Source organism: Pseudorca crassidens, chromosome 2, assembly GCF_039906515.1.
Source record: "Pseudorca crassidens isolate mPseCra1 chromosome 2, mPseCra1.hap1, whole genome shotgun sequence".
Taxonomy (NCBI): Eukaryota; Metazoa; Chordata; class Mammalia; order Artiodactyla; family Delphinidae; genus Pseudorca; species Pseudorca crassidens.
Window position 1 is genome coordinate 108,870,543 of NC_090297.1, and position 25,875 is coordinate 108,896,417.

The window sequence follows — 25,875 nt, forward strand, 5'->3', positions numbered from 1 at the left end:
GCCCCTGGAAACTACCATTCTTTCCGTCTGCATGAATTTGACTATTCTAGGAACCTCACTGTTTTGTAATTAGACTATTTTCATGAGAGTGTCCTGCAAAATCTTATCTCTAAAAGTATCTCTTCATATAGATGAAGTAGGTATCATCATGCCTAGTTTGTAGTTGGAGAAACCAAGCTGAAGAGAAGTTCAGTGCATCAGATACAAGTGGCTGCTTCTCCAAATCTATTCTGCCCTGTTCCCTTTCCCTCTCACCCTTCTTTCTTTCAGCAAGTCCCAAATTTTGTTGGTATTCACAGGCAAACTATGCACACAGGGAAGGGGCTACTCTTAGCCCCAGGAGTATGTCTTGATGCATTTGAGTCAATCACTGTAATTTCAGTTCCTTTGCCAATGATTGGTATAGGGGATTAGTAGGTGATACACTTTTGGCCTATGAGACATGAGAGAAAGCTGATGCAAGGATTCTAAAAAGGGTTTCTTTGCTTTGACAAATACACACTTCCTATTTTCTGCTTCTCAGTATGGTGGCCACATGTGTGAGTGATGCCTGGAGCTCAGCAGCCATTTTGTCACCATGAGAAGAGTTAGCCACATCACCCAGATAATACACTGAAGATGGCAGAGGGGCAGATGGAAAGAATCTGGATCCTTTATCATGTGAATGACCTTCTGAATTAACCAACTCTGGAACTCCCCACTTTTAGTCTTGCTATTTATGCAAGATCATAAATTTCCTTATTATTTAAACCACTTTTGCATTTTCTGTACTTGCAGCCAAAAGCATACTATTGATAAATGACTTGTTAAGGATTAAAGCTAAACAGGAACCAATGCAGAGGACCCAAGTCTCACATGCTTTTCCACTGGATGATGCTATTGACTCAGCATTGGTCTTTTTGTTATGAGCTAGCCCAACCTATTGTATTATTTCTGAACTGTTGGCTCTGGGAAGCAATTTCTAGGAAAAGGGACCCCTGGAAAATTGAGTTTGATTTTGAGAAAAGAAAGGGGAGGGGAGACGTTGGAGAAAATGAAGAGAGACACAAATAACAGGGTGACAATTGCCTAGGGAGTTGCAACTGGAAGGATGGTAAAAAATGATATTTGGGAATAGCTCTGTGAAACATGCCAGTCAGGTGTGGTGAGACGGAATGGGTGAAAAAAGCCAGCCAGTATGGCTGTAAGAGCCAGGGAGCTTTTCTCTCCGATGGGAAACCCAGCAAATCTCAGAGAGTTGTTGTGTGACAAAGTAGAAGACAAGGGCATCATATGAAGATGACCAGGTAAAGGGCTTTGAAATACTGCAACTACAGAATACTGATAGGAAACTAACATAATTATAATTACACACGAAGCTGACATCAACGCTCACTCACATTAAACCTGTGGCAGATTGTACTAGCTATTCCTCAGAGCCTACACAGCAAACTTTCTTTTAGACATGTGAGCTGGGCATGTGATCCTGGTTTGGACAATCACAGTTCTTCATTCTCAAGGCAACTTCAATCAGTCCAGGTGGTAGGCACATGACTCAAGGAATGGCAAAAGTCCTTCCCTAGGAAATTAGATACAGACACTGCGAAAAACAAGGTGTTTTTTGCTAATAGACAAAGAGAAACAGAGATGAGCAAAAATGAAAGGCAGAAGAAAAAGAGGGAGATGACCTTGAGTTCTCTGTGTCAGACCTTAAGGCCTAGGTTCCTATAGCATTTGCTCTAAATCTATGAGCTATCCCAGTGTGGCAGATTATGTTTTCCAGAAATGGCCACCATGATATATCCCATCCCATATACTCTAATTACACTGCAACATCGATACTCCTTCCATGGAGTGGTGGTGTCTATATCCCCTCCCCTTGCACCTGGACAGACCTTTATGACCACTTGGACCAAAAAAGTATGGTGGAAGTGCTGCTATATGACTTCTGACACAGTCATAAAAACGCCATACACTATTGCTTTATTCTCTTGGGACATCTGATTTTGGAAACCAGGCACCATGCTTGAAGAAGCCGATAGTCACATGAAGAGACCATGTATAGGAGTCATGCCAACAGCCCTAGATGAGGTCCCAGCAGACAGCCAGCCTCAACCACCAGAAATGAGACATTTCCAGATGAACCCAGCCATCGAGTCACCCCTAGCCTTTGTCTTCCCAAGTGAGGCTCCAGGCATCAAGCAGGGGCAGAGACAAGTCATCCCTATGTATCCTATCTGAATTCCTGACCCACAGAGTCCAAGAGAATAATAAATCGATGGTTTTAAACCACTAAGCTTTGGGATGGTTTGTTACACAGCTACAATTAAGGAAATACCCAGTGTCCTCCTTAGCTATGTGAACAAATAAATTCTCTTTTTTGCTTAAGCTAATTTGAATTGAGTTTGTCACTTGCAACTAAAGGAATCTTGACTCATAAACCCTCTAGTCTCTAGGTCTTTTTTTTTTTTTTTTTAAAGAAGATGTTGGGGGTAGGAGTTTATCAATTAATTTTTATTTTATTTTTGCTGTGTTGCACCTTCGTTTCTGTGTGAGGGCTTCCTCTAGTTGTGGCAAGCGGGGGCCACTCTTCATCATGGTGTGCGGGCCTCTCACTGTGGCGGCCTCTCTTGTTGCGGAGCACAGGCTCCAGACACGCAGGCTCAGTAGTTGTGGCTCACGGGCCTAGTTGCTCCGCGGCATGTGGGATCCTCCCAGACCAGGGCTCGAACCCGTGTCTCCTGCATTAGCAGGCAGATTCTCAACCACTGCGCCACCAGGGAAGCCCTGTGTCTCCTGCATTAGCAGGCAGATTCTCAACCACTGCACCACCAGGGAAGCCCTAGTCTCTAGGTCTTATCCACTCTAGCAAATCAGTTAATTCAGTTTACCAAAAAAGTGATTTTTCATGTGGTCTTCACAGAAAAAAGTACAGAAAGGTAGTGAAAATGAAAGAAGAGTCAGAATTAGTGCAAAGGCCTAAAAAAAAGAGCCCTCTTTTTGTTTTCTTCAACTCATGACTCCCTGGGAAATGGCATGCCTTATTTCCTCATTCACGCCATTTAATTTTTCTGCTTAGGGTTGGGTGCTGGCCACTGATCTGCTGAGTGACTTTTTTTTTTTGTTTTTTTTGTTTGGTGGTACACGGGCCTCTTACTGCTGTGGCCTCTCCCGTTGCGGAGAACAGGCTCCAGATGCGCAGGCTCAGCGGCCATGGCTCACGGGCCCAGCCGCTCCGCGGCATGTGGGATCTTCGCAGACCGAGACACAAACCCGTGTCTCCTGCATTGGCAGGCGGACTCTCAACCACTGCGCCACCAGGGAAGCCCTGCTGAATGACTTTTGAAAATCATTGTACCTTGCTCGATCTACTTCCTTTTTCAAAGGGTGATAGCGGAGGGAGCTATTCCTTTACCAGCAAAATGAGGGAATAGGGCTAGATGTGATATTAATTAGTATTTTTTTATTGGATTATAATTGTTCTACAATGTTGTGTTAGTTTCTGCTGTACAACAAAGTGAATCAGCCTATGTGTATACATATATCCTCTCCCTCCTGAGCCTCCCTCCCTATTAGTACTCTTAATAATAGCTCTGTGCTAAGTATTAATATTATGTTAGGTGTTTCCCACATATTCTCATTTGGTCCCCACCATGTCCCTATGCAGCAGGTATTATTAGCCACTTTATGGTCCTTTCCTGGACTAACATTCTATCAACCTTTGTTGAGCTCCTTCTCTTGTGCCTCTCACTCTGATACACTCTGAGGGCATGACAAGTCACATGTAACAAGTTCCTTGTTTTCAAGAAGCTTATGTTCAGATTGGAAAGGTAAAGCTAAACTAAGTATTAAATTGATCTAAACTGAGTAGCACTGACCATAGATGCAACAGGAGTTATATTCGTTATCTATTGTCCTGTAACAGATTACCACAAATTTAGCAGCTTAAAACAATACACATTTATTATCTCACAACTTTTGTGGTCCAGGAGTCAGGGTTCAGCTTAGCTGGGTCCTCTGCAGGGTCTCACAAGCCTGCAATCAAGGCACTGGCTGGGCTATGTTCCCTAGTGGAGCCAAGAATCCTCCTCCAAGCTCACGAGGTTGTTGGCAGAATTTCTTGCAGGCTTAGGACTGAGGGCCCTATTTTCTCGCTGTCCACTCAGGGCAACTCTCAGTTCCTAGAGGCTCCTGCAGTTCCCTGTCATGGGCCTTCTTCACCAGCAGTTCACAACATGGCAGCGTTCTTCTTTAGGGCCAGCAAGAGACTCTCACCCCAGTCAGCTAAGAAGGAATGTTATATAATGTACCTGTAACCATGGGAGTGACACATCATCATCTTCACTGTATTCTATTGTCTAGAAGCAAGTCACGGGTCCTGCCCACACTCAAGGGGAGGGTATTACAAAAGCGTGTGACTCACTGAAGGGGAGATGGGGTCACTGGAAGGTATATTTGTTGCAGGGATTTAAAAAAGAGAGAGGGGACTTCCCTGGTGGTGCAGTGGTTAAGAATCCGCCTGACAATGCAGGGGACACGTGTTCGATCACTGGTCCGGGAAGATCCCACGTGCCGTGGAGCAACTAAGCCCGTGCACCACAACTACTGAGGCTGCGCTCTAGAGCCCGCGAGCCACAACTACTGAACCTGCGTGCCACAATTACTGAAGCCTGTGCACCTAGAGCCTCTGCTCTGTAACAAGAGAAGCCACCGCAATAAGAAGGCTGCACACCACAAAGAAGAGTCGCTCACCGCAACTAGAGAAAGCCCGTGCGCAGCAACGAAGACTCAACGCAGTCAAAAAAAAAAAAAAAAAAGTGCTTAGAATAGTGTTTGGCACATAGTTACGTTGAGAGAGACAGTCCTTCATGGGTCTTTCATGCTTCTACCCATCTTCCTGGGTATGACAAGAATGCAAAGCCCTGACCGCTTTTTACCAGGGTCATTTCTCAGGGTTATGTTTACAGTTAGCAGCTGTGAGTATTGAAGTAAGCTCTCCCTCCAGGACAAACAACAGGTTTACTTACTGCTTCCTACAAAACAGCGGGTTCCCCAGCTGTGGTGTAAGCCCACCAAGTGCACAGCATTCATCTGAGCCCTTCATGTCATCCCTGTGGCACTTGGCGGGGCAAGAGGAATTGATACAAAGGGGCTGAAGCTCAAGTGGCTCCCTATGTCGCGAGTAAAAGTCCTTTGTCTCTGACCCAGGAATTCTGTGTCTTTTATCAGCATCCATGATACAGTAACAGACTAATTTATTAGCCTGCCAGTAGAGTAAAATCAAATACCAGACTTGAGCAGTTAAGTGCTTAAGTAAGCTATTTTTCATTATTTTTGCTCTTGCTCTTCTTACTTGCCTTTGCCAGGCATTCTGCACAATATCTGCAAGTTTGTGTTCGGGTAGGTAGCCAAAAAACATCAATTGCTGCCATATGCAAAGAACTCTACTGTGTTGTTGGGGGAAACAAAATGAATTTGAAGTAACGGTAACTTCAAAATCACTGCTCAATACTGTATGTTGTCATTTATACGTGGAGTCTAAGAAATAAATCAAAGTAGTGAATATAACAAAAAAGAAACAGACTCTCAGTTACAGAAAACAAACTAGTTGTTACCAGTGGGGAGAGGGAAGGGGGGAGGAGCGTGATAAGGGTAGGGGATTAAGAGGTACAAACTACTGTGTATAAAATAAATAAGCTACAAGGATATATTGTGCAGCACAGGGAATATAGCCCATATTTTATAATAACTATAAATGGAGTATAACCTTTAAAAATTGTGAATCACTACGTTGTATACCTGAAACTTACATAATATTGTAAATCATCTATATTTCAATAAGAAAAAAAATATGGATATTTTAAAACTTAAAAAACAAAATCATTGCTCAATTGAAATTATTACTTGGACACTCTAATGTCCAGGTCTAAATCACTGAGACCATATAGTTTCCTCTACATATGCTTTTTTACATAGATGGGGCAAGTTTTTATGTAGTTGCAATATATGAAAAGAAAGTTGCACAGAAATAACTGGGCCTTGGTTCCTGTTACTTAACAGCTGGATGACTTTGGTTCAGTTTCCCAATACTGAAATAGAGAAGCGAATTCATGACCCAGTTGTCTCACAAGATTGTTGGGGTCATTCAATAAAGTAATGTATATAGGGACTTCCCTGGTGGTCCAGTGGTTAAGACTCCCGCTTCCACTGAGGGGGTGGGGGTGGGGCGCCGATTCCATCCCTGGTCACGGAACTAAGATTCCGCCTGCGAGCCCGCGGGGACTGAAAAAAAAAAAGTATGTAGACACATAAGGCACTGAGCAAACGAGTTGTTATAATTTAAGACTATGCTGACACAAACATCAAGTTGTCCTAATATTATTGTTTTTTTAAAGATTATGAAATGAAAGAAAAATAAAATATCCTCCACGTCAGCAGATGAATCTGTCACCTCCACTCCAGGCTGGGTTACCTGCTCACCATCCAAAAGGACACTCGTAAGAAGAGCTTGAAAGGTGAACTACAACCCCCAGCAGGCTTTGCGCCCAAATTGCGTCACATAACCTCAGCTCCGGCCCGGGCCCAGCCCTCTCCCCGCCCCCACCATTCAGAAACTACAACTCCCAGGAGGCTTCACGGCGTCTAAACCGTCCTCTTTCCCCCCGCCCCCTGTCTCCCCTTTACCCGCGCCGGCAGCTCCGTGGCCGACTCGGGTCCCGCCGTCGGCGGAGCGGGCGCGCGCGCCGGGGGTCGCGCGGCTGCTGAGAAGGCCGAGCACGCGCGGAGGGAGTGGAGGCGTAGGGTGGTGGGAGTACGGCTTGCTCGCTCGCAAGATGGCGGATGAGGACGGGGAAGGGATTCACCCCTCAGCCCCTCACAGGAACGGAGGTGGCGGCGGCGGCGGCGGTGGGGGGTCTGGGCTCCACTGCGCCGGGAACGGCGGCGGGGGAGGCGGCGGCCCGCGGGTTGTGCGCATCGTCAAGTCCGAGTCCGGCTACGGCTTCAACGTGCGGGGCCAAGTGAGCGAGGGCGGGCAACTGCGGAGCATCAACGGGGAGCTGTACGCGCCGCTGCAGCATGTGAGCGCCGTGCTGCCCGGGGGGGCGGCCGACCGGGCCGGGGTGCGCAAGGGGGACCGCATTCTGGAGGTGTGAGTATCGGGGCTGCCCGCCGCCCCACCCCTTCCCCTCTGTCTGTCCCTGCATTTCCCCTCTACCCCTGTCACCCTCAGGCCGCACCTCCCCTCAACCCCCGAACCGGCCCCCCGCCCCTCCATGGAGGTTGGCCCTTTTACCTCCCCACACCCCGGGTTTCTGGGACCCCCGCACCCTCCCTGTAATCTCCAGTGTCCCAGCGCCCCTACTGCTTTTACCCCTGCCCCCATTGCTTTGGCTTCGTTTCTGCCCCCTTGCCTTCCCCTTTGGCATGCTGCTTTCTGCTCCTCGGTGCCCCTTTGCTTTCCTCTTGTTGAACCTTTTTCTGCTTCTGACTGACAGCATCTCCTTTTCTGACTCAGCCACTGTGTGTCCTCCTCAAGTTCTCATCTTGAGCATCATAGTTTCTTGTTCTCCACCACTCCTTTTAGCCCCCGTGGACCGACGCTTCTGCCCTCTAAACCAAATAGGCAGGACCTTTGGTCGGCTCCTACTTTTCTTCCGGAAACATCATCCCTCCACGCTGCACTCCTTTTTCTTTCCTTAGTTACCCTCTCCTTATGGTTAAGCACTCTATATTTTTCTGTCCTACCGTGTGTCCCTTTCCTCCCGTCTTTTTTGTATTCATACTCTGAGAATACCTTCTTTTCTGACCCTTGCTTTTTTTTTTTTTTTGATGGTGGTGTCGTCTTTGATACGATAGTTTCTCTTCACAGTAGTCCCCTTATCACACCAGTATTTTGAATCTAGCGTCTCCATCACCACATCCCTCTGAGAGCATCCCTGTTCTGGCCCCTGTCTTCACTTCTGCACCATACTCATATTTCTTTTTCGTCGGGTTTATGGTAGAGCTCTCTTTAGCTCCTACTTCCCCCCAACTACAGCCCCTTTTGGGTCTTTGACCTCCCCACTTTTTCAGGGCATGCCATTTTCATTCTCTCTTCTAGTCTGTTCTCTTGTGATATCATGCTTGACTTTATCCTGTTTCTCTCTGAGGTGGTTTTCCCTTCTTTCTCTTTTTTAGGCTCCTTCATGTTGAAACCCATCCTCTTTCCTTGCTGCAGTGCCTCCCGCTTCATATTCCTTCATCCTTACTTCCTCACCGAATACCTTAAAGCTCTGGCAGGATGCTGCCCTGTCTTGCAGTTTCTTTGCAGACCTCCTCCTACTCCTTTAATCCAGGTGTTACATTTGTGTTTTTATACTTTGTATTAAGATTTGTATAGTGATTGCTGATTGACTGGTAGGTGGTGTATGCTCTCATTGTCTCCATTCTCCTCAGCAGTCTTCAATCCTATATCTCTCTCCTGCTTACTGACTCTTGTATATTCTTTTTTCACGCTTTTGCCCTCTCTTTCAGTGCTAGGATTTGCCCTCATGAATCTTTCTCTCTCTTTTTTTGGCCGCTCCGCGCGGCTTGAGGGGTCTTAGTTCCTCCACCAGGGATTGAACCCAGGCCCACCACAGTGAAAGCGCAGAGTCCTAACCACTGGACCGCCAGGGAATTCCCTCTTTCTCAATATTATAAATGTTATTTTAACCATAATTTCCATAACCTTCAGTCTTTCCTCTAGTAGAACAGTAGGTTTATACAGTAGGTTTGATCAATGTTTCAAGGGGATGAGTATTTTGAAGGACCTATAGAGTAGTCTATCCCTTCTTATTCAGCTTATGCCTCTTACCCTTATCCTTGACATTCTTACTCTATGGTATCCATTCATTCTGTTTCCTCTTACCTTCCACCTCAAGAAAGAGTAGTTCACCCAAGTAAGTGTTTGAAGCTATTATACCTATCCTCTGTCCTTCCTGTAAATAGATGCGTTCTTTTTTCTGTTAATGTCCTATGACTTTTCTGGTACTCTGGCAATATATGCTTAATTTTTTGGGTGTCAGGGCATTCAGATGCAGAATGCAGTAGTGACCTTTTGCTTTGTACCTGGGCACCTAATTCTTTTCTTTCTAGATAACTCAAAATCTGTGGCTGATGTTTCCTTCTGATAGAAGCTCTTGGAATTGTCATTTTCCTTTCCCTTTGGAAGTTAACTTTGTATCCAGCTGTTTATTTTTAAATTTAATACTGAAGTATTTATTTAAAATTATAAATTTATCATAAAGTTCTAAATCATTTTCTCTTTACTGGAGTAGCGTACTGTGGTTTTTGCAGCAGAGTCCAGATATAAACTAGGTACTCTAAAGGAGACCTCAGATGATTCCCCAGACAGACAGAAGGACTTGCCTCAGGCCCAGGTTCCAGTCTAGGCCCATTTCTTCTTCTAGAGAAAAGACATTACATTTTAGTGGTGATGAGTATACAACTTTCTCTCTTTTAGTGGGTGGGGCAAAAAGAGCACTCTTTGCTTAGAGAACTTTTTTCTGGAATGTTGTGATGATTGGACATCTACCTGGCATTGGATTCTCACCTTCCAACTGTATTTTGATTTCCAAATTCTTTGAAGTTTCTCTGCTACTATAGTGAAAATAGTAATAGTTGTAACAGAGCCAAGATAGGTGGTAAATTGTTTGGGTCCTCAACTATACAGTTTCTTTCTCTGTCCTTCCCTTCTTCCAAAGTCTACATCTTCTCCTTAGGTTTTCAAGTGAGAGGAGGAAAACAGAGAGCAAACAGACATTGTTCTTGAGGGATATCTGTATCTGCTACTTGTTTTGATCTTGGTTAGGTTGATGCTGATTTTCCTAAAGCATTCTTTAGGCAACACTTTTTTCTGTCTCTCACCCATGTTCCTTAAATTAACCTCTCTGTTGTCCCAGGTAAGCTTTGCATGTTGATGAAGTGCCATCATGTTGATGAAGTAGGGTCAGAGTAGGCATAGGTAGATTATTATTGTGTAGATGTAGTTTGTATCGAGTTATAGGTGGATGTGTGGACCTTCTTAAACAGATCATTGTTGATTAAGACTTTTCCCGATTTTAGACACTTTCCTCCAATGTGCAAATTATTGTATTCCAGTTTTCATATATTGCAGTAGTTTGGACAACTGATAGAGGTTTGAAAGAACAGATGAGATTTACGAGAATAGAAGCTTGGACAAAAAAGAGCATTTTTTCTGTGCATTTCTTTAAAGGCTGCTTACCAAGGCCTTGTCCTAACTGAATCTAGGAGAAGTCATTAAATTAAATTCAATATGATTTGGTTTGTCCTTTCTCCCTTCAAAGCTGACTAGATTCTAACTGGTTAGGGAAAGAGTCATGTTGCAGGGCTTGGTGCTGGAGTATGAACAAGCCTTCTGGGCTCTGAATTTTACTGCAGATGGAAAGTTTTCTTGAATGGCAATGTTAGCCTTCACCTTGTAATTTTTCCAGTGTAACATATATTGAGTGTCTTCCCTTTGATGTATATACACTTGGAGACTAGTGAGTAAAGGATGCTTTCAACAAATAGAACCAAAATAAATATGTCTTTGCACTAATCATATAGCATGTGAAAAAATATTAGACTTCAGGTGATTTTCTTAAGGTTAAGATAGTTTCAAGGGCTCTTGATTGATTTCTTGAGAGATGCCCTTAGGAGGGTTTAAGTGTGCAGTGGATATGGATATTGTACTGTCTATTTTTGAGAGATTAGGTTTGTCTGTTGGCTAGTTTGTCTCTTTGGTGTTTGGGTAATATGGTCTTCAGTAAGCATGGACCCTAAGGTTGGCTTGTAAGCGTTCAATATCATGATATATTTATGCTAGGCAGAGAGTATATGCCTTACTTCTTTTTTAAAAAAATTAATTAATTTTATTTTTGGCTGCGTTGGGTCTTTGTTGTTGCGTGCGGGCTTTCTCTGGTTGCGGCGAGTGGGGGCTACTCTACGTTGTGGTGTGCGGGCTTCTCATTGCGGTGGCTTCTCTTGTTGCGGAGCACGAGCTCTAGGTGCGTGGGCTTCAGTAGTTGTGGCTCGCAGGCTCTAGAACACAGGCTCAGTAGTTGTGGCTCATGGGCTTAGTTGCTCCGTGGCAAGTGGGATCTCCCCGGACCAGGGCTCGAACCCACGTCCCCTGCATTGGCAGGTGATTCTTAACCACTGCACCACCAGGGAAGTCCCACCTTACTTCTTGATAGCTACAAGATAATATAACTTTTCTGTATTAAAGTTAAACCATAAGAAAAAGATGTTTGTGGGTGTATATATATTTGTTTAGTGATAATTTATTTTAAAAACATATAAATATGTCATGGGCATTCTTTTTTTGTTTTTGTTTTTTTAAAATTTTATGTGAAAATTTGAAAATTGACTAAAAAGAGGTTGGGGCCACACGAAATATTTTTATGAGTTAAAAAGGTACATTCTTAGGATCTGCTTTCTCAGTTGTAGCTGAATTCTATTTGGCTTAGATTTTCCAGGTAGGTTTTGTAAATGGTGTTTGAAATCATGGTTATTGATCAAAGGAAGTTTTTATGGCAGTGATCCTCAAGCTTTAGTGAGCGTAAGAATCACTGGGTGTGCTTGTCAAAAGTATGGATTCTCAGGCTCACCCTTTAAAGGTTATGATTCAGTAGGTCTTGCACGGGGCCTAGAAATCTTTAGTTTTTACTCCCTGGCCAGGTGTGGGTAATGCAGCCAACATACCCACCCCATACCTGGAGTGAAACTACAAGCCTTTAATTCTCAGTTCATTTTATTGTCGTGATTATGTAGAGAGTCGTTAGCTAAGACTATATGAACAAAGTGATTTATTAGGCTCTTGAAATCCCAGCCCTTAGGAAAATCAGTTCAGTAGATAGTGGACTAACTGTTGTATCTAATCATCTGCACTTTATTTTTTGAATCTTGATAAGCTGTTGTAATAAAGGTGAGGGTTAAGAGGTAGAGCAAGTTAATAATAATTATTATATTACTTTGCAATTTGTATAGTGTTACAGTTTGCACAGTGTTTTTACATTTGATCTTCACAAGAGCCTTGTGAGATAGGGAAAATATAAGCTCCTTGGTGGCAGGGACTATGTCTATGCTGTTTCCGTAGCTAAATATCTAGCGGCACATAGAAAGTACTCTTCTATAAACGCTTGCTGAATGAATGTATGAGTATTATCCCTGTTTCATAAGAGAGGAAACTGGGTGTTGCACTAATGAATGTTAACCAGAATTAAACCCAGGTCTTTGGAAGCTAAATCCAGTGTATTTTCCATTTCTTTGTTTTCTCAGCTATTCTTGACTGTTAATAGTCAACTATTCTTGACTGAAGTCACTTAAAATTCTTAAAATTCAGTCATATCCCTATGAAGTTGGATAGCAGTTGAACTTTGGTTCTATGATTTTGAAATGTAACTGTGTTATATCTTTATTTACCCTGTCTCTCTTATTGTTAAATTGGGTAGAAGACGGGGGACCAAAATAGGCATTCTTTGCCCTTATTTGTTGCTATCTTTATTGGTTATCAGTGAAGAGAGCATGACAATCGTAATTGCAACCCCAAGAAATACTTTTAATTCCATAGGTAGTGGAGGCGGCAAAATAATAAAACTAAATTTGAAAATAGCATTATCTTCCCCACAGAAATGTCTTCTGCAACGTTGCTGTGACCAGAAAAAGATTTTTTGTTAGTAACGTGAAGATTTGTTTGGGTCATATAAGTTATGGTGAAGAACAGTTCTTTTTCCAGCCACCACTTTTCCAGTTTGTTTCAGGAGAGGGTTTATTAACACGCTCTAAAGGATAATTGTTTAAGTCCCGTTGGGAATAATTCTTATGATCTGGTAGATAAGCAAAGAGACTCAGTTGACAAGCAAACATTTATGATTTATGATCACTGCACGGTGCTTTGGGAGCATGATCTGTGGTAAGTTCATTGTTAGATGCTGACATTGCTGGCACAAAGGATATTGTAGTGGTTTAGGTTAGCGCCAGTTAGGGTCATTCTGTTCTTCTACTGTCAACTATAGAGATGGTTTCTGTGCTTCACTTAGGCAGTCTAGTAAGAGCCAGTGTATGGGTGGTGCAATTCCAGGCCCACATTTGGAAAAAAAAATTTAGGCAGTTTAAAACCATTTTTAAAAAAATTGAAACTCATAGATTTTGTATTACACCCAGTTAAAAAAAAAAAAACCACCTGAAACAAGTTTCACAAAACTGTGTTTATTAGTATCATGCACTCTGGTATTTTTTAGTCCGTCAGTATTTTGGGTTTTTTGTTTTGTTTTTTGAATGCTGATGGTGGCCCACTGCATTAATTTCATGACTCATTAGGTTGTAATCCACTGTTTGAAAACCAGTGATTTAGGGTATCAATTTTATGATGTTGGCTAATAATCACCTCATGTTCAGCCTGGTACCACAATTAAGCACAAACTATGTGTAAAGTACTGTTAGGCTTGTATGAGTCACAGAGTCCCTGCATCCCTGCCCTTGGGAAACTTACACTGCGGTGGGGAAGGTGCATGTAAACAATTTACTGCATGTAAAGCAAAATGAAATAATGGAGATAAATGAAAAACACACTGGAGTTTAGAGGTGAGAAGAGTGAATATGCTTGAGAAGATTGGAAGATTGGTGGGTGGATGGGTCATAGAAGGCTTTTAAACTGTGATTGAAGGACAGGTATAATTTTAGTAGGCAGAAGAGGGGGAAAGATTTTATAGGCTGAAGTAACTGTGTGACCAAAGGGAGGATTTTAGGATAACAAGGAATCGAAAGTTGCTGTTTGTTTATAGACACCTGTGCTTCAGGTTAGATCAAATGGGGTTTTGATTGCCGTGCTAAAAAGTTTGGATTTTATTCTGTTTTTGAGGTCAGAATATCGTTATATGTGCATTAATACCCAGGACTCCCTGAGAATCTAGTTTTTATTTAATTATTTACCTGAAGAGGTTGAATAACATTTCCAAGGCCAAAGAGGAAAATCACTGTTAGAAGAATTTCAGAGCATCTACTCTCTTGGGCTGTCTTGTACTATATAAAGAAGGGAACTAAAGACAACTAAGCTCTAATGCCCAGAGCTGGGAGCAGCTGGTGAGGAGCTGGTTGCCTTTAATTTGTATATGTATTTTACTCACAGCACAGTTCAGCTTCTCAAATATCTGTTTCTCTTTCTCTTATGTTTTATATGACTGTACTTACTATTGTGTTCACAGTTGGTAAGTTTGATCCTATATGCCGTAGGTCCACTTGTGCTCTGCCCTACAGATGTTCTGTTTTAGCTGTACTCCTCTGATTTGAAGATGCCTCCTTTAATTTAAATCTTTTATTTTGGCAGACAGCATGTTGCTGGGAGTTGAGTGGGACGGAAGACAGACAGGGAACTTAATATGTATAGTACTAAGATTTATACCTGAAGTCTACATTCAAAATGAAAATTCTTACAAAGATCCTTCAAATAAGTTTGTTTATTTATTTATTTGTATGTGTTGGGTCTTCGTTGCTGTGTGCGGACTTTCTTCAGTTGTGGCAAGTGGGGGGCTGGTCTTCGTTGTGGTGCGCGGGCTTCTCATTGCGGTGGCTTCTCTTGTTTCGGAGCACGTGCCCTAGGCACGCGGGCTTCTGTAGTTGCAGCACGCCGGCTCAGTAGTTGTGGATCGTGGGCTCTAGAGTGCAGGCTTAGTAGTTGTGGCGCACTGGCTTAGTTGCTCTGCGGCATGTGGGATCTTTCCGGACCAGGGCTCGAACCCACGTCCCCTGCATTGGCACGTAGATTCTTAACCACTGCGCCACCAGGGAAGCCCCAGATAAGTTTAAGAATTGGTGGTGACCGTACAGTGAATTTCTCCTGTCAGTATTGTGAGGGGTACTTCAGAATTAGATTTTGTGATATGGTATCAGTCAAATGCTAGGTAGTATGTGTGTAGTCTTTTTTGTTTATTATTTATTGCTCCCTGCTAACTAATAAGGTTTTCATATAGTTGAGGAAATATACCTATCTGCAAGGTATTAAAGTTGCAGAGTAAGGTACTGCATTTGAGTACTCTTATGTGTACTTCCTTTAATGAACTTCCGTTGTTATGAAAACATCTTTTAAAAAAATGGTTTTTGCTTAAGCTATCTGAAATTGCAGATTCGTATGTCAGACCTCAGAGCAAGACTAGAATGACAGGTCTGTGTATTCTGTGGACTTGAAACACAAGTAATTAGTTTACTTCTCTTTGGAAAAGTACAGAGCAGTCTGCAGAGTCAGCTGCTTGTGTGGATTTTCTCCCAGCTGCTTTGAAGAGGCTGATTACTCTTACAGAACTATTCAGTGTGATTAACCAGGAAGCTCTCTCTCTCCCCTCCAACCCCCTGCCCCCGACAGTACTTTTATATCTGTGGGCCTATCTAGTTATATTTATTTAGTATGTTTTGAAAATTGATTAACTTAATATTTGGAGATGTGATGACCTCTGTGAAAGTTTTGGAAACTTCTTCCACTTCTTTTGCTGATCAGTTTAATCATGATAAAGTTTGTAATTTAGTGTGCAGTTTGTCTACTGAATGTATCATGCAGGTTACTTAATTCTTTTTACCCAAAATTATGATCATTTTGATTCTGGTAGGGTTAAAAACTATTTTTTGGATCTGTTTTCTCAAGGTAGGTAACTTGCATCTCTTTTCTTAGAAACGACAGTGAGTTTTGTTCTCTTTACCTGGTGTTTTGAATCCAAGGAAATGGGACACTAAAGTTTCCCTTTCTGAATTGTGTGCTAATAGATTATTTTAGATTTCCCTGGCCTACCAAATTATCCTTTATGTTTCTGATTTGGAAAAGGTCTTACTGTAACTTTCTTCTTATTCAATATGCTGAAATAGACTACAACTTAACAAAAACTGTACTGTAGTCTGTGTTCCTCAGCTTCCAAAAAATTGTGCAAACTTAATTTGGGTTAAAAGATGGTATTTGATTGCTGAAGGGCCATATGACTTAAAAAGTATCTATCTTGTTATTCATTTCTAAGGGCTTGTTACATAGATGAAGGTATTTTGAACTGTTTTTTCAGTAGTAGTGATAGATTTACACTTTTCCTCACACTCAAATACAGTACCTCTGGAGACGAATTGAATATTTAGGAAATGGGTGTTGGGATTCAGGGTGCAGTTTGTCACCGCAGAACAGAGTTATCAGATCACATGAAGAATCATGTTTTTAATTGCATTATGTGAATAATTCAGAAATAGTAGTGAAATAGAACTTTAAAATATTAAGATTCCTCCTTTGGTAACTTACCTGACTTGCAAACTAAGGTTGTTGATAAAGCAAGTAGATTTTATTCTTTAATTAACTTTCACTGTACACCAAACTAAAAACATTGGGGAGTTGCATTTAAATTGGCCATTTAGGCAATGGTTCAAATTATAGCAGATCTCAGAGACTGAGTTGGTGTTGAGAAATGCTTTAGGACTGATTATGTTTGTTTTGCTGGTGAATAATTGATTGAGGGGGCCTGAGAAATAGGGTAGATAGGAGGAGAATGAGTTAGTCAGGTTAGGGAAACCATTATGGCTATTAGCAACTTTCTTACCTTTATCTAGCATTCATTATCCCCGCAGTGTGAAGAAGTAACCTATTTTCACATCTAGCTTTACATTTAAATTGAACCATAGAGTTGTTATACGCTGATCAAGTTTTTAAAGACCAAAGTTGAAAAGTGAGCAAACAAAAAAATCTTATCCAAACAAGATAAATGTATACTTTTATAGCTTTAGTATCGGGAAATTTCTTTAAGACTTTACTGGTAATACTTTAGCCTCTGTCGTGTGAGGAAACCCATTGTGCTTAAATTTTTTTTTTTTTTTTTTGCGGTACGCGGGCCTCTCACTGTTGTGGCCTCTCCCGTTGTGGAGCACAGGCTCCGGACGCGCAGGCTCAGCGGCCATGGCTCACAGGCCTAGCCGCTCCGCAGTATGTGGGATCTTCCCGGACTGGGGCACGAACCTGTGTCCCCTTCATTGGCAGGCGGACTCTCAACCACTGCGCTACCAGGGAAGCCCCTGTGCTTAAATTTTTTAACTAAATGTGGTACATTTAGTTTTTATGAGATGAAACAATATAATTATAATAGATTATTCCCAGAATTAACATAAAATACAGGCTGCTTTTTAAATGTCAACATGTTTATTTCTTATTCCTTCTTCTTACCTCATTTTGCTATCCTTGGAATCAGTGTTTATTTTTTAAAAAATTAATAAAAACAATTTACTTTTATTTTCAGTATATTTCAGTAAAAGAAAACATAGCCTCACTTTGGAATTGCTTACATAATTGAATGTCATATTTTACTCTTAACCATTATTTTTATTGCTACCCACAATAGAAAACAAAATGATCACTAATACTAAGGCTTGAAAAATGTAGAGCTTGCATAATAGTTTTAGTACTTCCCTCTAAATAGTGAAACCAGTATAAAAGTTAAAAATAAGGAATTAAATTATGGAAGTGCATGAAGGAAAACCAGTATTGAGTTTATGTGCTAATCTTAATAATTTTTTTCATTCACTCAGGGAAAACTTTTAATGAGTGCTTACTACATGACACATACAATATTAGACACTGGGGATAGGAAGCTGAATGACATGTAGTCTTTGCACTAAGGAATTTTAGGTTTGGTGGAGAAAGCGGCAGCCTTAGGTTATTTCTTAAGCATAGTTGACCTGATTCTTATTCCTCCTCCCTAACCTCCCCCCGTCCTGCCTCACCACAATGGGATGAACAAGTTTAGAGCAATTCCTCCAAGCCGCCATAAGTACTCTTCTGCCCTTAGTTATCTAAACTAGTAATGCAAGTGCCTAGAGACTATGTGCATATTCACAGGAGTCTTCCAGACACAAAATGTACTAAAACTAGGAGGACTGTATAGTTTATTGTCCAGACCAAGACACTTGAAAGGGGCCCATTAATTATGCTAGGATAAAAGGTGTAAACTAGTTGTGTCCTGGCCATGTGGAGCACAGATCCAAAGCCTTAGTAATTTTAATATAGGAGGCTGTTTTAAAATCCTAAGACTAGAATTTTGTATTTTATTAGGAGGGAAATGAACAAGTTTGTTTTACTCTTGGTGTCAAGTTGTTACATTGGCTTTACAGATAATTATCAGATAACAAATGAACTTCTGAATAGCTTGATTATAATTTTATATTGATTTTTAAAATACCTTAAAACCTTAAGCCTTATTATACTTTTTTTTATTGAATGACAAGATTCGTTTATTTAGAAATAAGTCTACCTGTGTAGATTATATTTGTTTCCTGATTGCCTTGGAACTAGAAGTTTTGAGGAATCTATTACTCCTTCCCAAGTAGTAAACCCTTGTTACTTGTGGCTGGAGGTATTATGGTCGAAAGACAGATGATGCTTATTTGTACTTTTCCTGCCTCAGGCAGCATTCTTTGTGAATAGAACACCCAGCCAAAGGTAATGGTGAGCAGCTTATTTGACACGTTATTTATTCTTTTTTCCCTCTTTGGGAAGACTAGATGCTGATTGACATACCTCTCAGTTTCTCAACCCTGCCAGGGCCATACTTTATCGTTATTAGTACTCTCTTTTGCCCAGCATTAAATTTTTGGATGTAGGTGCTTTAAAATATTGGTATAAATGTTGAATTTTGCTTTTGATACTTAAAAAAGGCTTCGGTAAGGGTTTGTGAATTAGGGCTCTCCATAGAATGCACAGCCTCCACCATTATAAACTTCCCCCACCAGAGAGGTACATTTGTTAGAATTGATGAGCCTACATTGACACATCATTGTCACTTAGAGTCCATAGTTTACTTTAGGGTTCACTCTTGGTGATGTATATTCTATGGGTTTGGACAAATTTGTAATAACAGTATCTGCCATTGTAGTATACAGAGTAGTTTCACTGCCCTAAAAATCCTCTATGCTCTGCCAATTCATTCCTCTCTCCCCCTAAGCCCTGGCAAATACTGATCTTTTTACTGTCTCCATATTTTTGCCTCTTCCAGATTATCATACAGTTGGAATCATATAGTATGTAGCCTTGTCTTCTTTCACCTAGTAATATACATTTAAGTGTCCTTCATGTCTTTTTATGGCTTGATAGCTCATTTCTTTCTAGTGATGAATAATATTCCATTGTCTTCTGGATCTACCACAGTTTATCCATTCCTCAACTGAAGGACATCTTGGTTGCTTCCAAGTTTTGGTAATTATGAATAAAGCTGCTTATAAACATCTGTGTACAGGTTTTTGTGTGGACAAAAGTTTTTGACTCCAAAGAGCGTAATTGCTGGATCCAGGTGGTAAGAGTATGTTTGTTTGTTTGTTTTTTGCGGTACACGGGCCTGTCACAGTTGTGGCCTCTCCTGTTGCGGAGCACAGGCTCTGGATGCGCAGGCTCAGCGGCCATGGCTCACGGGCCTAGCCGCTCCGCGGCATGTGGGATCCTCCTGGACCAGGGCACGAACCCGTGTCCCCTGCATCGGCAGGCGGACTCTCAACCACTGCGCCACCAGGGAAGCCCAAGAGTATGTTATTTTTATAAGAAGCCACCAAACTGTCTTCCAAAGTATACCCTTTTGCATTTCCACCAGCAATGAATGAGAGTTCCTGTTAAGCCATATCCTCATCAGCATTTGGTATTGTCAGTGTTTTGGATTTTGGTCATTCTAGTAGGTGTTTAGTGGTATAAAATTCATTTTTTAAATTATAAAAGTAATGTATTAGTAATGTTAGAAAATTTGGAGACTAAGGAAAAAAAAATCACCTATCTTATCATCCTAACACAACTACTTTTTGTATTTTGGCTGTCCTTTTTTAATGTATTTGTTATGAAGTCATACTGTTACATATAATTTGTGATCTAATTTTTAGAATTAATAGACCATTTTCTAGAATAGTTTTAGATTTATGGAAAAATTGAACAGATAGTGTAGAGTTTCCATATATACATCCCCCACTCCCACCATACAGTTTTTCTCTTATATATGGTTATTTGTTACATGTTTAACATTTGTTAAAATAAATGAACCAATGTTGATACATTATTACCAGCTGAAGCCCATAGTTTATTCTGATTTCATTAGTTTTTACCTAATGTCTTTCTATTCCGGGATCCCATCCAAGATACCACATTACATTTAGTTGTCATGTCTCCTTAGGCGCATATTGGCTGTGACATTTTCTTAGTCTTTCCTTGTTTTTGATGACCTTGACTTTTTTTTTTTTTTTTTTGTGGTACGCGGGCCTCTCACTGCTGTGGCCTCTCCCGTCACGGAGCACAGGCTCTGGATGCGCAGGCTCAGCGGCCATGGCTCACGGGGCCAGCCGCTCCGCGGCATGTGGGATCCTCCCGGACCGGGGCACGAACCCGTGTCCCCTGCATCGGCAGGCGGACTCTCAACCACTGCGCCACCAGGGAAGCCCCTACCTTGACACTTTTGAGGAGTACTGGTCAGGTATTGTATGCCTGACTATTAGAATTTGTCTGATTTTTTTTCATGATTAGATTGGAGTTTTGGTGATTTTGGGAGGACAGTCACAGAGGTAAAGTATCATTTTCATCAGTTCATATCAACTGTACATACTATCATCATGACTTATGACTGTTGATATTGACCTTGATCATCTGGCTAAAGTAGTTTGCCAGGTTTCTCGACTTTAAAGTTATTCTCCTCCTCCTCTCCCCCCTCTTCATACTGTACCCTTTGGATAGGAGTCACTATATGCAGCCCACACTTAAGGAGTGGGAAGTTATGCTTTTCTCCTTTAGTATGTAGTAACTGTATAATTTATTTGGAATTCTCCATAGGAGAAGAATGTCTCTTCTCCCCTGTGTATTTATTCTGTCATTTATTTATATCAGTATGGGCTCGTGGATAATAATTTTATACTTCGGGTTGTATAATCTGAGACTGCCACTTTATTTTGTTGCTCCAGTTGTTCCAGAATCAGCCATTGGTAGCTCTTTCAGTTGGCTTCTGTGCCCTTCTACCATACTCTCATCAATGTGTGTTTTTTTGTTTTGTTTTGTTTTTGAGCACTTCCTTACTTTCTGGTACTACACAGTGCTCCAGGCTCATCTTGTGTGTTTCCTGCCCCAGTCCTAGAATCAGCCATTTCTCCAAGAGGCACTGGTTCTTTTTACTGGAGAATGTTATTAGAAACCAAGATCTAGGCATTAGGTATGGTTCTTGCTAAGAGGGTGTACTTTCAGGCCCTCTCAGCTGTCAGAGCAAAGAAATATGTGAGTGTTTATTAACCCCTGTATATACACATATCTATAAATATTTCTATATGTAACCATCTGTATCTATATTAAGTTAAACATGAGTTCTTACTGATGTCTATAGCTTTTCTTCATTACCATATAGATGTTTTATCCCCTTCCCCTTGCTGATTTGTACATTTCCACTCCAACAATGAGAAACTTGGCTCCCTACATCCACCATTTATTTACTTAATTTTTCAATTCCAGTATACATGTGTAGTAATACCAGAATTGTTAACCTGTACCCCTGCGGGAAACAACTTTACTAACTAGAATACAGTACTTATGTACAGTCCCTTTGGCCTTTAATCTTACAGAATTCATTCATTTCCAGTTACTTAGGTCTGTACCTTTTCCCTCCTACCCGCTTCCATGAGGTTTTTTGAAATAGAGGCCCGCGTACTGCAAAAAAAAAAAAAAAAAAAAAAAAAAAGATTTGAAATACAGTTAGAGTCTCTTGTTATAGCCTGGAATTCTCTGAACCTATGATTTAAGAAAAAGTTGCATACATTAAGGTTTACTCTTTGTGTGGTAAAGTTCTGTAGGTTTTGACAAGTGCATCCTCTCATGTATGCAGTGTTACAGTATCATAGGGAATAGTTTCTCTGCCCTAAAAATCCCCTGTGCTTCACTTATTCATCCCTCTCCTCCCTCCAAGCCCCTGGCAGCACACTGATCTTTGCCTTTTCTGGAATGTCATATAATTAATTGGAATCATACAATATGTAGCCTTTTCAGATTGGCTTCTTTCCCTTAGCAATATGCATTTAAGACTCCCGCATGTCTTTTTGTGGCTTGAGAGCTCATTTCTTTTTATAGCTGAATGATATTCCATTGTCTAGATGTACCACTTTTGTTTATCCATTCACTTATAAAGGACATCTTGGTTGCTTCCAGTTTTTGGCAATTATGAATAAAGCTGCTCTAAACATCTGTGTGCAGGTTTTTGTGTGAATATAAGTTGTCAGCTCAATTGGGTAAATACCTAGGAGTGTGATTGCTGGATCTTATGGTAAGACTATGTTTAGCTTTTTAAGAAACTGTCAAACTGTCTTCCAAAGTGGTTCTACCATTGAATGAATTGCTGTTGCTCCACATCTTCACCAGCATTTGATATTATTGTGTTTCTTTTAACCAAATAGGTATTTAATGGTATTTGCAGTTCTCCAATGATGAGTGATGTCGAGTAACTTTTATATGTTTATTTACCATCTGTATTTCTTCTTTAGTGAGGTGTCTGTTGAGATGTTTTGCCCATTTTTTAATACATTAAAAAAATTTATCTATTTATTTATTTAATTTGGCTGTGCTGGGTCTTGTGGCCCATGGGCTTCTCTAGTTGAGGCTCATGGGCTCTAGAGTGCACAGGCTCAGTAGTTGCAGAACTCGGGCTTAGTTGTGGTATGTGGGATCTTAGTTCCCCGACCAGGGTTAGAACCCGGGCCCCCTGCATTGGGAGTGCAGAGTCTTAACCACTGGACCACCAGGGAAGTCCCTGCCCATTTTTAACTGGCTTGTTTTCTTATTGTTGAGTTTTAAGGTTCTTTTATATTTTGGATACAAGTCCTTTATCAAATATGTGGTTTCCAAATATATTTTCCCAGTCTGCGACTTGTTTTTCTTAACAGTGTCTTTCACAGAGCAGAAGTTTTTAATTTTTATAAAATTCATCTTAGCAATTTTGTCTTTCATGGATCACATTTTTGTTGTCTAAAATCTCATTGTCATACCCATCACTAGATTTTCTCCTGTGTTATCTTTTAGAAGTTGCATTTTTATAATCCACTTCTTAACATAACAGTGGCCCAAACATATTTACAGATTATTTTGTTCTTCATATTTACAATTTTAAATGGTTGCTTTATAGTTAAATTGTTTTGCTATAATTTTCTTTATCATTCATTTCCCCCTATTGCTGACTTTTTATAAGAACAGAAATTTGGAAACAACCTAAATAATGAACATACTTGTACCTTGCTTTTTCTGTGTTCAGGATTATTTCATTTCTTTCAACAAATACTTGAGAATGGTCCAAATGCCACTGTAAAGTTCTTGCCCTCATGGAGCTCATATTATGATGATTTCCTTAGGATAAATTCTCAGTAAGGCCATTTTGGGTTGAAAGAACATGAACATTTTTATGACTTTAGATGCATATTACCAGTGAAATGGCTTTCCATTTTCTACCTGTTTATGTAGTCATCGTCTCATTTTCCACATAAGTTAACATTAAGAGTAATTGAGATAATAGTTTTGTGCTTTTAAAATTGTTAACCAGATTGTTTATTAGAAAAACTGCAAGCGTTTTAGAAACCTTTGACCATTTACTTTCTCTAGTTGTACTTCTCTTGTCCTGTCAGTAAATTAGGTGTTCTAAAATGTTATTATTTCTGAAACAAAATTCCAAAAAGTTCTTGGTATTTAGTGGTCTGGCATTGTACTTTGGTACAGACACGATCAAGCTTGACTTCCTTTGGCTATTTTTATTGCTTATGCATGTCTGAATCCCTTATCTCCAGAGTGTAAGGGCAAAGTACAGCATGATTGCTAATACAATTAGTCAGTTATGTGATTTGATTGTTTGCCTAAGTTAGATATCAAAGAGGCAGAGGTGGATGAAAAGGAGTCAACCTAAGCCAGCCAGATGATTTAACTGCAAAATTTAAAAGGACATGTCTTTACATTTCAGTAGAGTAGTTCCTTGTTTTTAAAGTCTAGTGTCTAGTATAGATGTACTCAACAACTGGGCAATGAACCAGAGAAAAGTCAAAGGAAGGGTTGTTCTTTTGATGAGTTAGGGGACTGTTTTTCTCCAACTTGTAAGATTTTCACCCAATTTCCAAGAAAATATATTGCAGAGAAGATAGGGAGTTTGTTTAAAAAGCTTTGTGTAATTGAAAAGATAGAAAAGCTATGTTAAATTTTTAAAATTACCCATAGTTACCCTAACTTAGCTATTTTCATAGTTTACATACTGTGTCTATTTGGGGGCAGAAATATCTTATGTGCTCATAAGATCACAATGGACGATATTTTTATATTTTAAATGCAAAAAACCTCAAACAATATTTATAGTCTTTGTTTTTTGCATTTTACATATTATAAGGACTTTTCCATGTTTGCATATAGTCTTCTTAAATATTTTTTGAGTTGTAAGTTCATTTGCTTGATGTACTTCAATGTTATTAGAAGTTTTTCTAATGTTAGCTATTTGGCTGGACAAATTCTTTTTCAAATACTCTGTGAGAAGAAAATGCTTTACAGCCTTGAATGCTTAAAAATCTAAAAAGGGGATTCTAGGACTCCTAAAAAAGATCAATTATATTTATAATGTAATACAATAGTATTAATCAAGTGTTGAGTGAGTTTGATGTTTCTCACATTATGGCTTTAATAAACTAGACAGAGATGCTGTTGCTCTCTGGCTTAATTTTATAATCATCTGTTGCTGACATTCTTAACTACACTAGGCTTGAAATACGTGTCCTGTTGTTTTTAGGAGGTTAAGACAAAAGGCCAAAGCAGTAGTAGGGGTAAAACTAGCTCTGGCTTAATTTTCTCTTCATTATTTTGTTGAAATAGGCTTGTAAGACGTGAAAGTATTGAAGGCTTAGCTTATTTTCCACAAAGATATGGGAGGTGAAGGAAAAAGGGTGTGTTTTATCCATTAAACAATTTTGTACTGCAGATATGTGTAGAGATTCATCTATTGGGATCTTCATAACAACATTGTCAATAACAGCAAAAAAAAAATTCAGAGTAATCTAAAAGTAGAATAGGGGCTGTTTCACTCTGATGATGGACTATTTTACATTTCTAAATGAGGATATTATATAATTTTATTTTAAAATCAACTTTATTGAGGTTTAATTTACATACAGTCAAATGCACACATTTTGAGAGTTTTAAATCTGAGAAAAGTATAGATCCGTTTAACTACCACCCCAATCAAGATATAGAGCACATACATTACTTCAGAAAGCTTCCTTGTGTCTGTTGTACCCCCTACCCCTGCCCCCTCCCTGACAGACAACCACTGATCTGATAATTATCACTATAGAATAGTTTTGTCTATTCGGAACTTCAAATAAATGAAATCAAATCAAACAGACTCTTTTCTGTCTTCTTTGCTCAGTGTATTTTTGAGATTCATCCATATTGTGGGCATCAGTAGTTTGGTCCTTTTTATTGCTGAGTAATACTCTGTGGCATGAATGTGCCACAGTTTATCTGTTTACCTCTTGATAGACATTTGGCTGTTTTCAGTTTTGGACTATGATGAATAAAGCTTCAGTGAACGTTCAACTATAATTGTCTGTATGGACATGTTTTCATTTCTCTTGGGTAGATACGTAGGAGTGGAATTGGTAGGTCATATAGTAAATGTGTTTATGTTTCACATTATAAGAAACTGCCAGATTGTTTTTGCTTTATGCTCCCATCAGCATGCATGAGAATTCCATCTCTTCCACATCCTTGGCAAAACTTTTTTTATTTTAACCTTTCTGTGAACATGTAGCCGTTGTGTTTTAACCTACAGAATTGAGAAGTGTCTCCTACTGCTTGCAGTTATAGGACTTTATTGTCTGTTTTTTACAGGCTGC

At 40.2% G+C, this 25,875-nt stretch overlaps 1 protein-coding gene across 4 annotated transcripts in view; it reads left to right on the forward strand.

Moving 5' to 3' along the window:
- Window positions 1-6,640: 6,640 nt before the first annotated feature.
- Window positions 6,641-25,875, forward strand: part of SNX27 (sorting nexin 27) — an 86,112-nt gene continuing 66,877 nt past the window's right edge. The window contains exon 1 of one of the 4 annotated variants that reach the window (XM_067727779.1): window positions 6,641-7,058. In XM_067727779.1, coding sequence (XP_067583880.1) covers window positions 6,813-7,058 — 246 coding nt within the window. In that variant the 5' untranslated portion in view covers window positions 6,641-6,812. Of the gene's footprint in view, window positions 7,130-25,875 lie in introns of all 4 variants that reach the window. The other 3 variants (XM_067727777.1, XM_067727778.1, XM_067727780.1) reach the window with 3 other exon arrangements.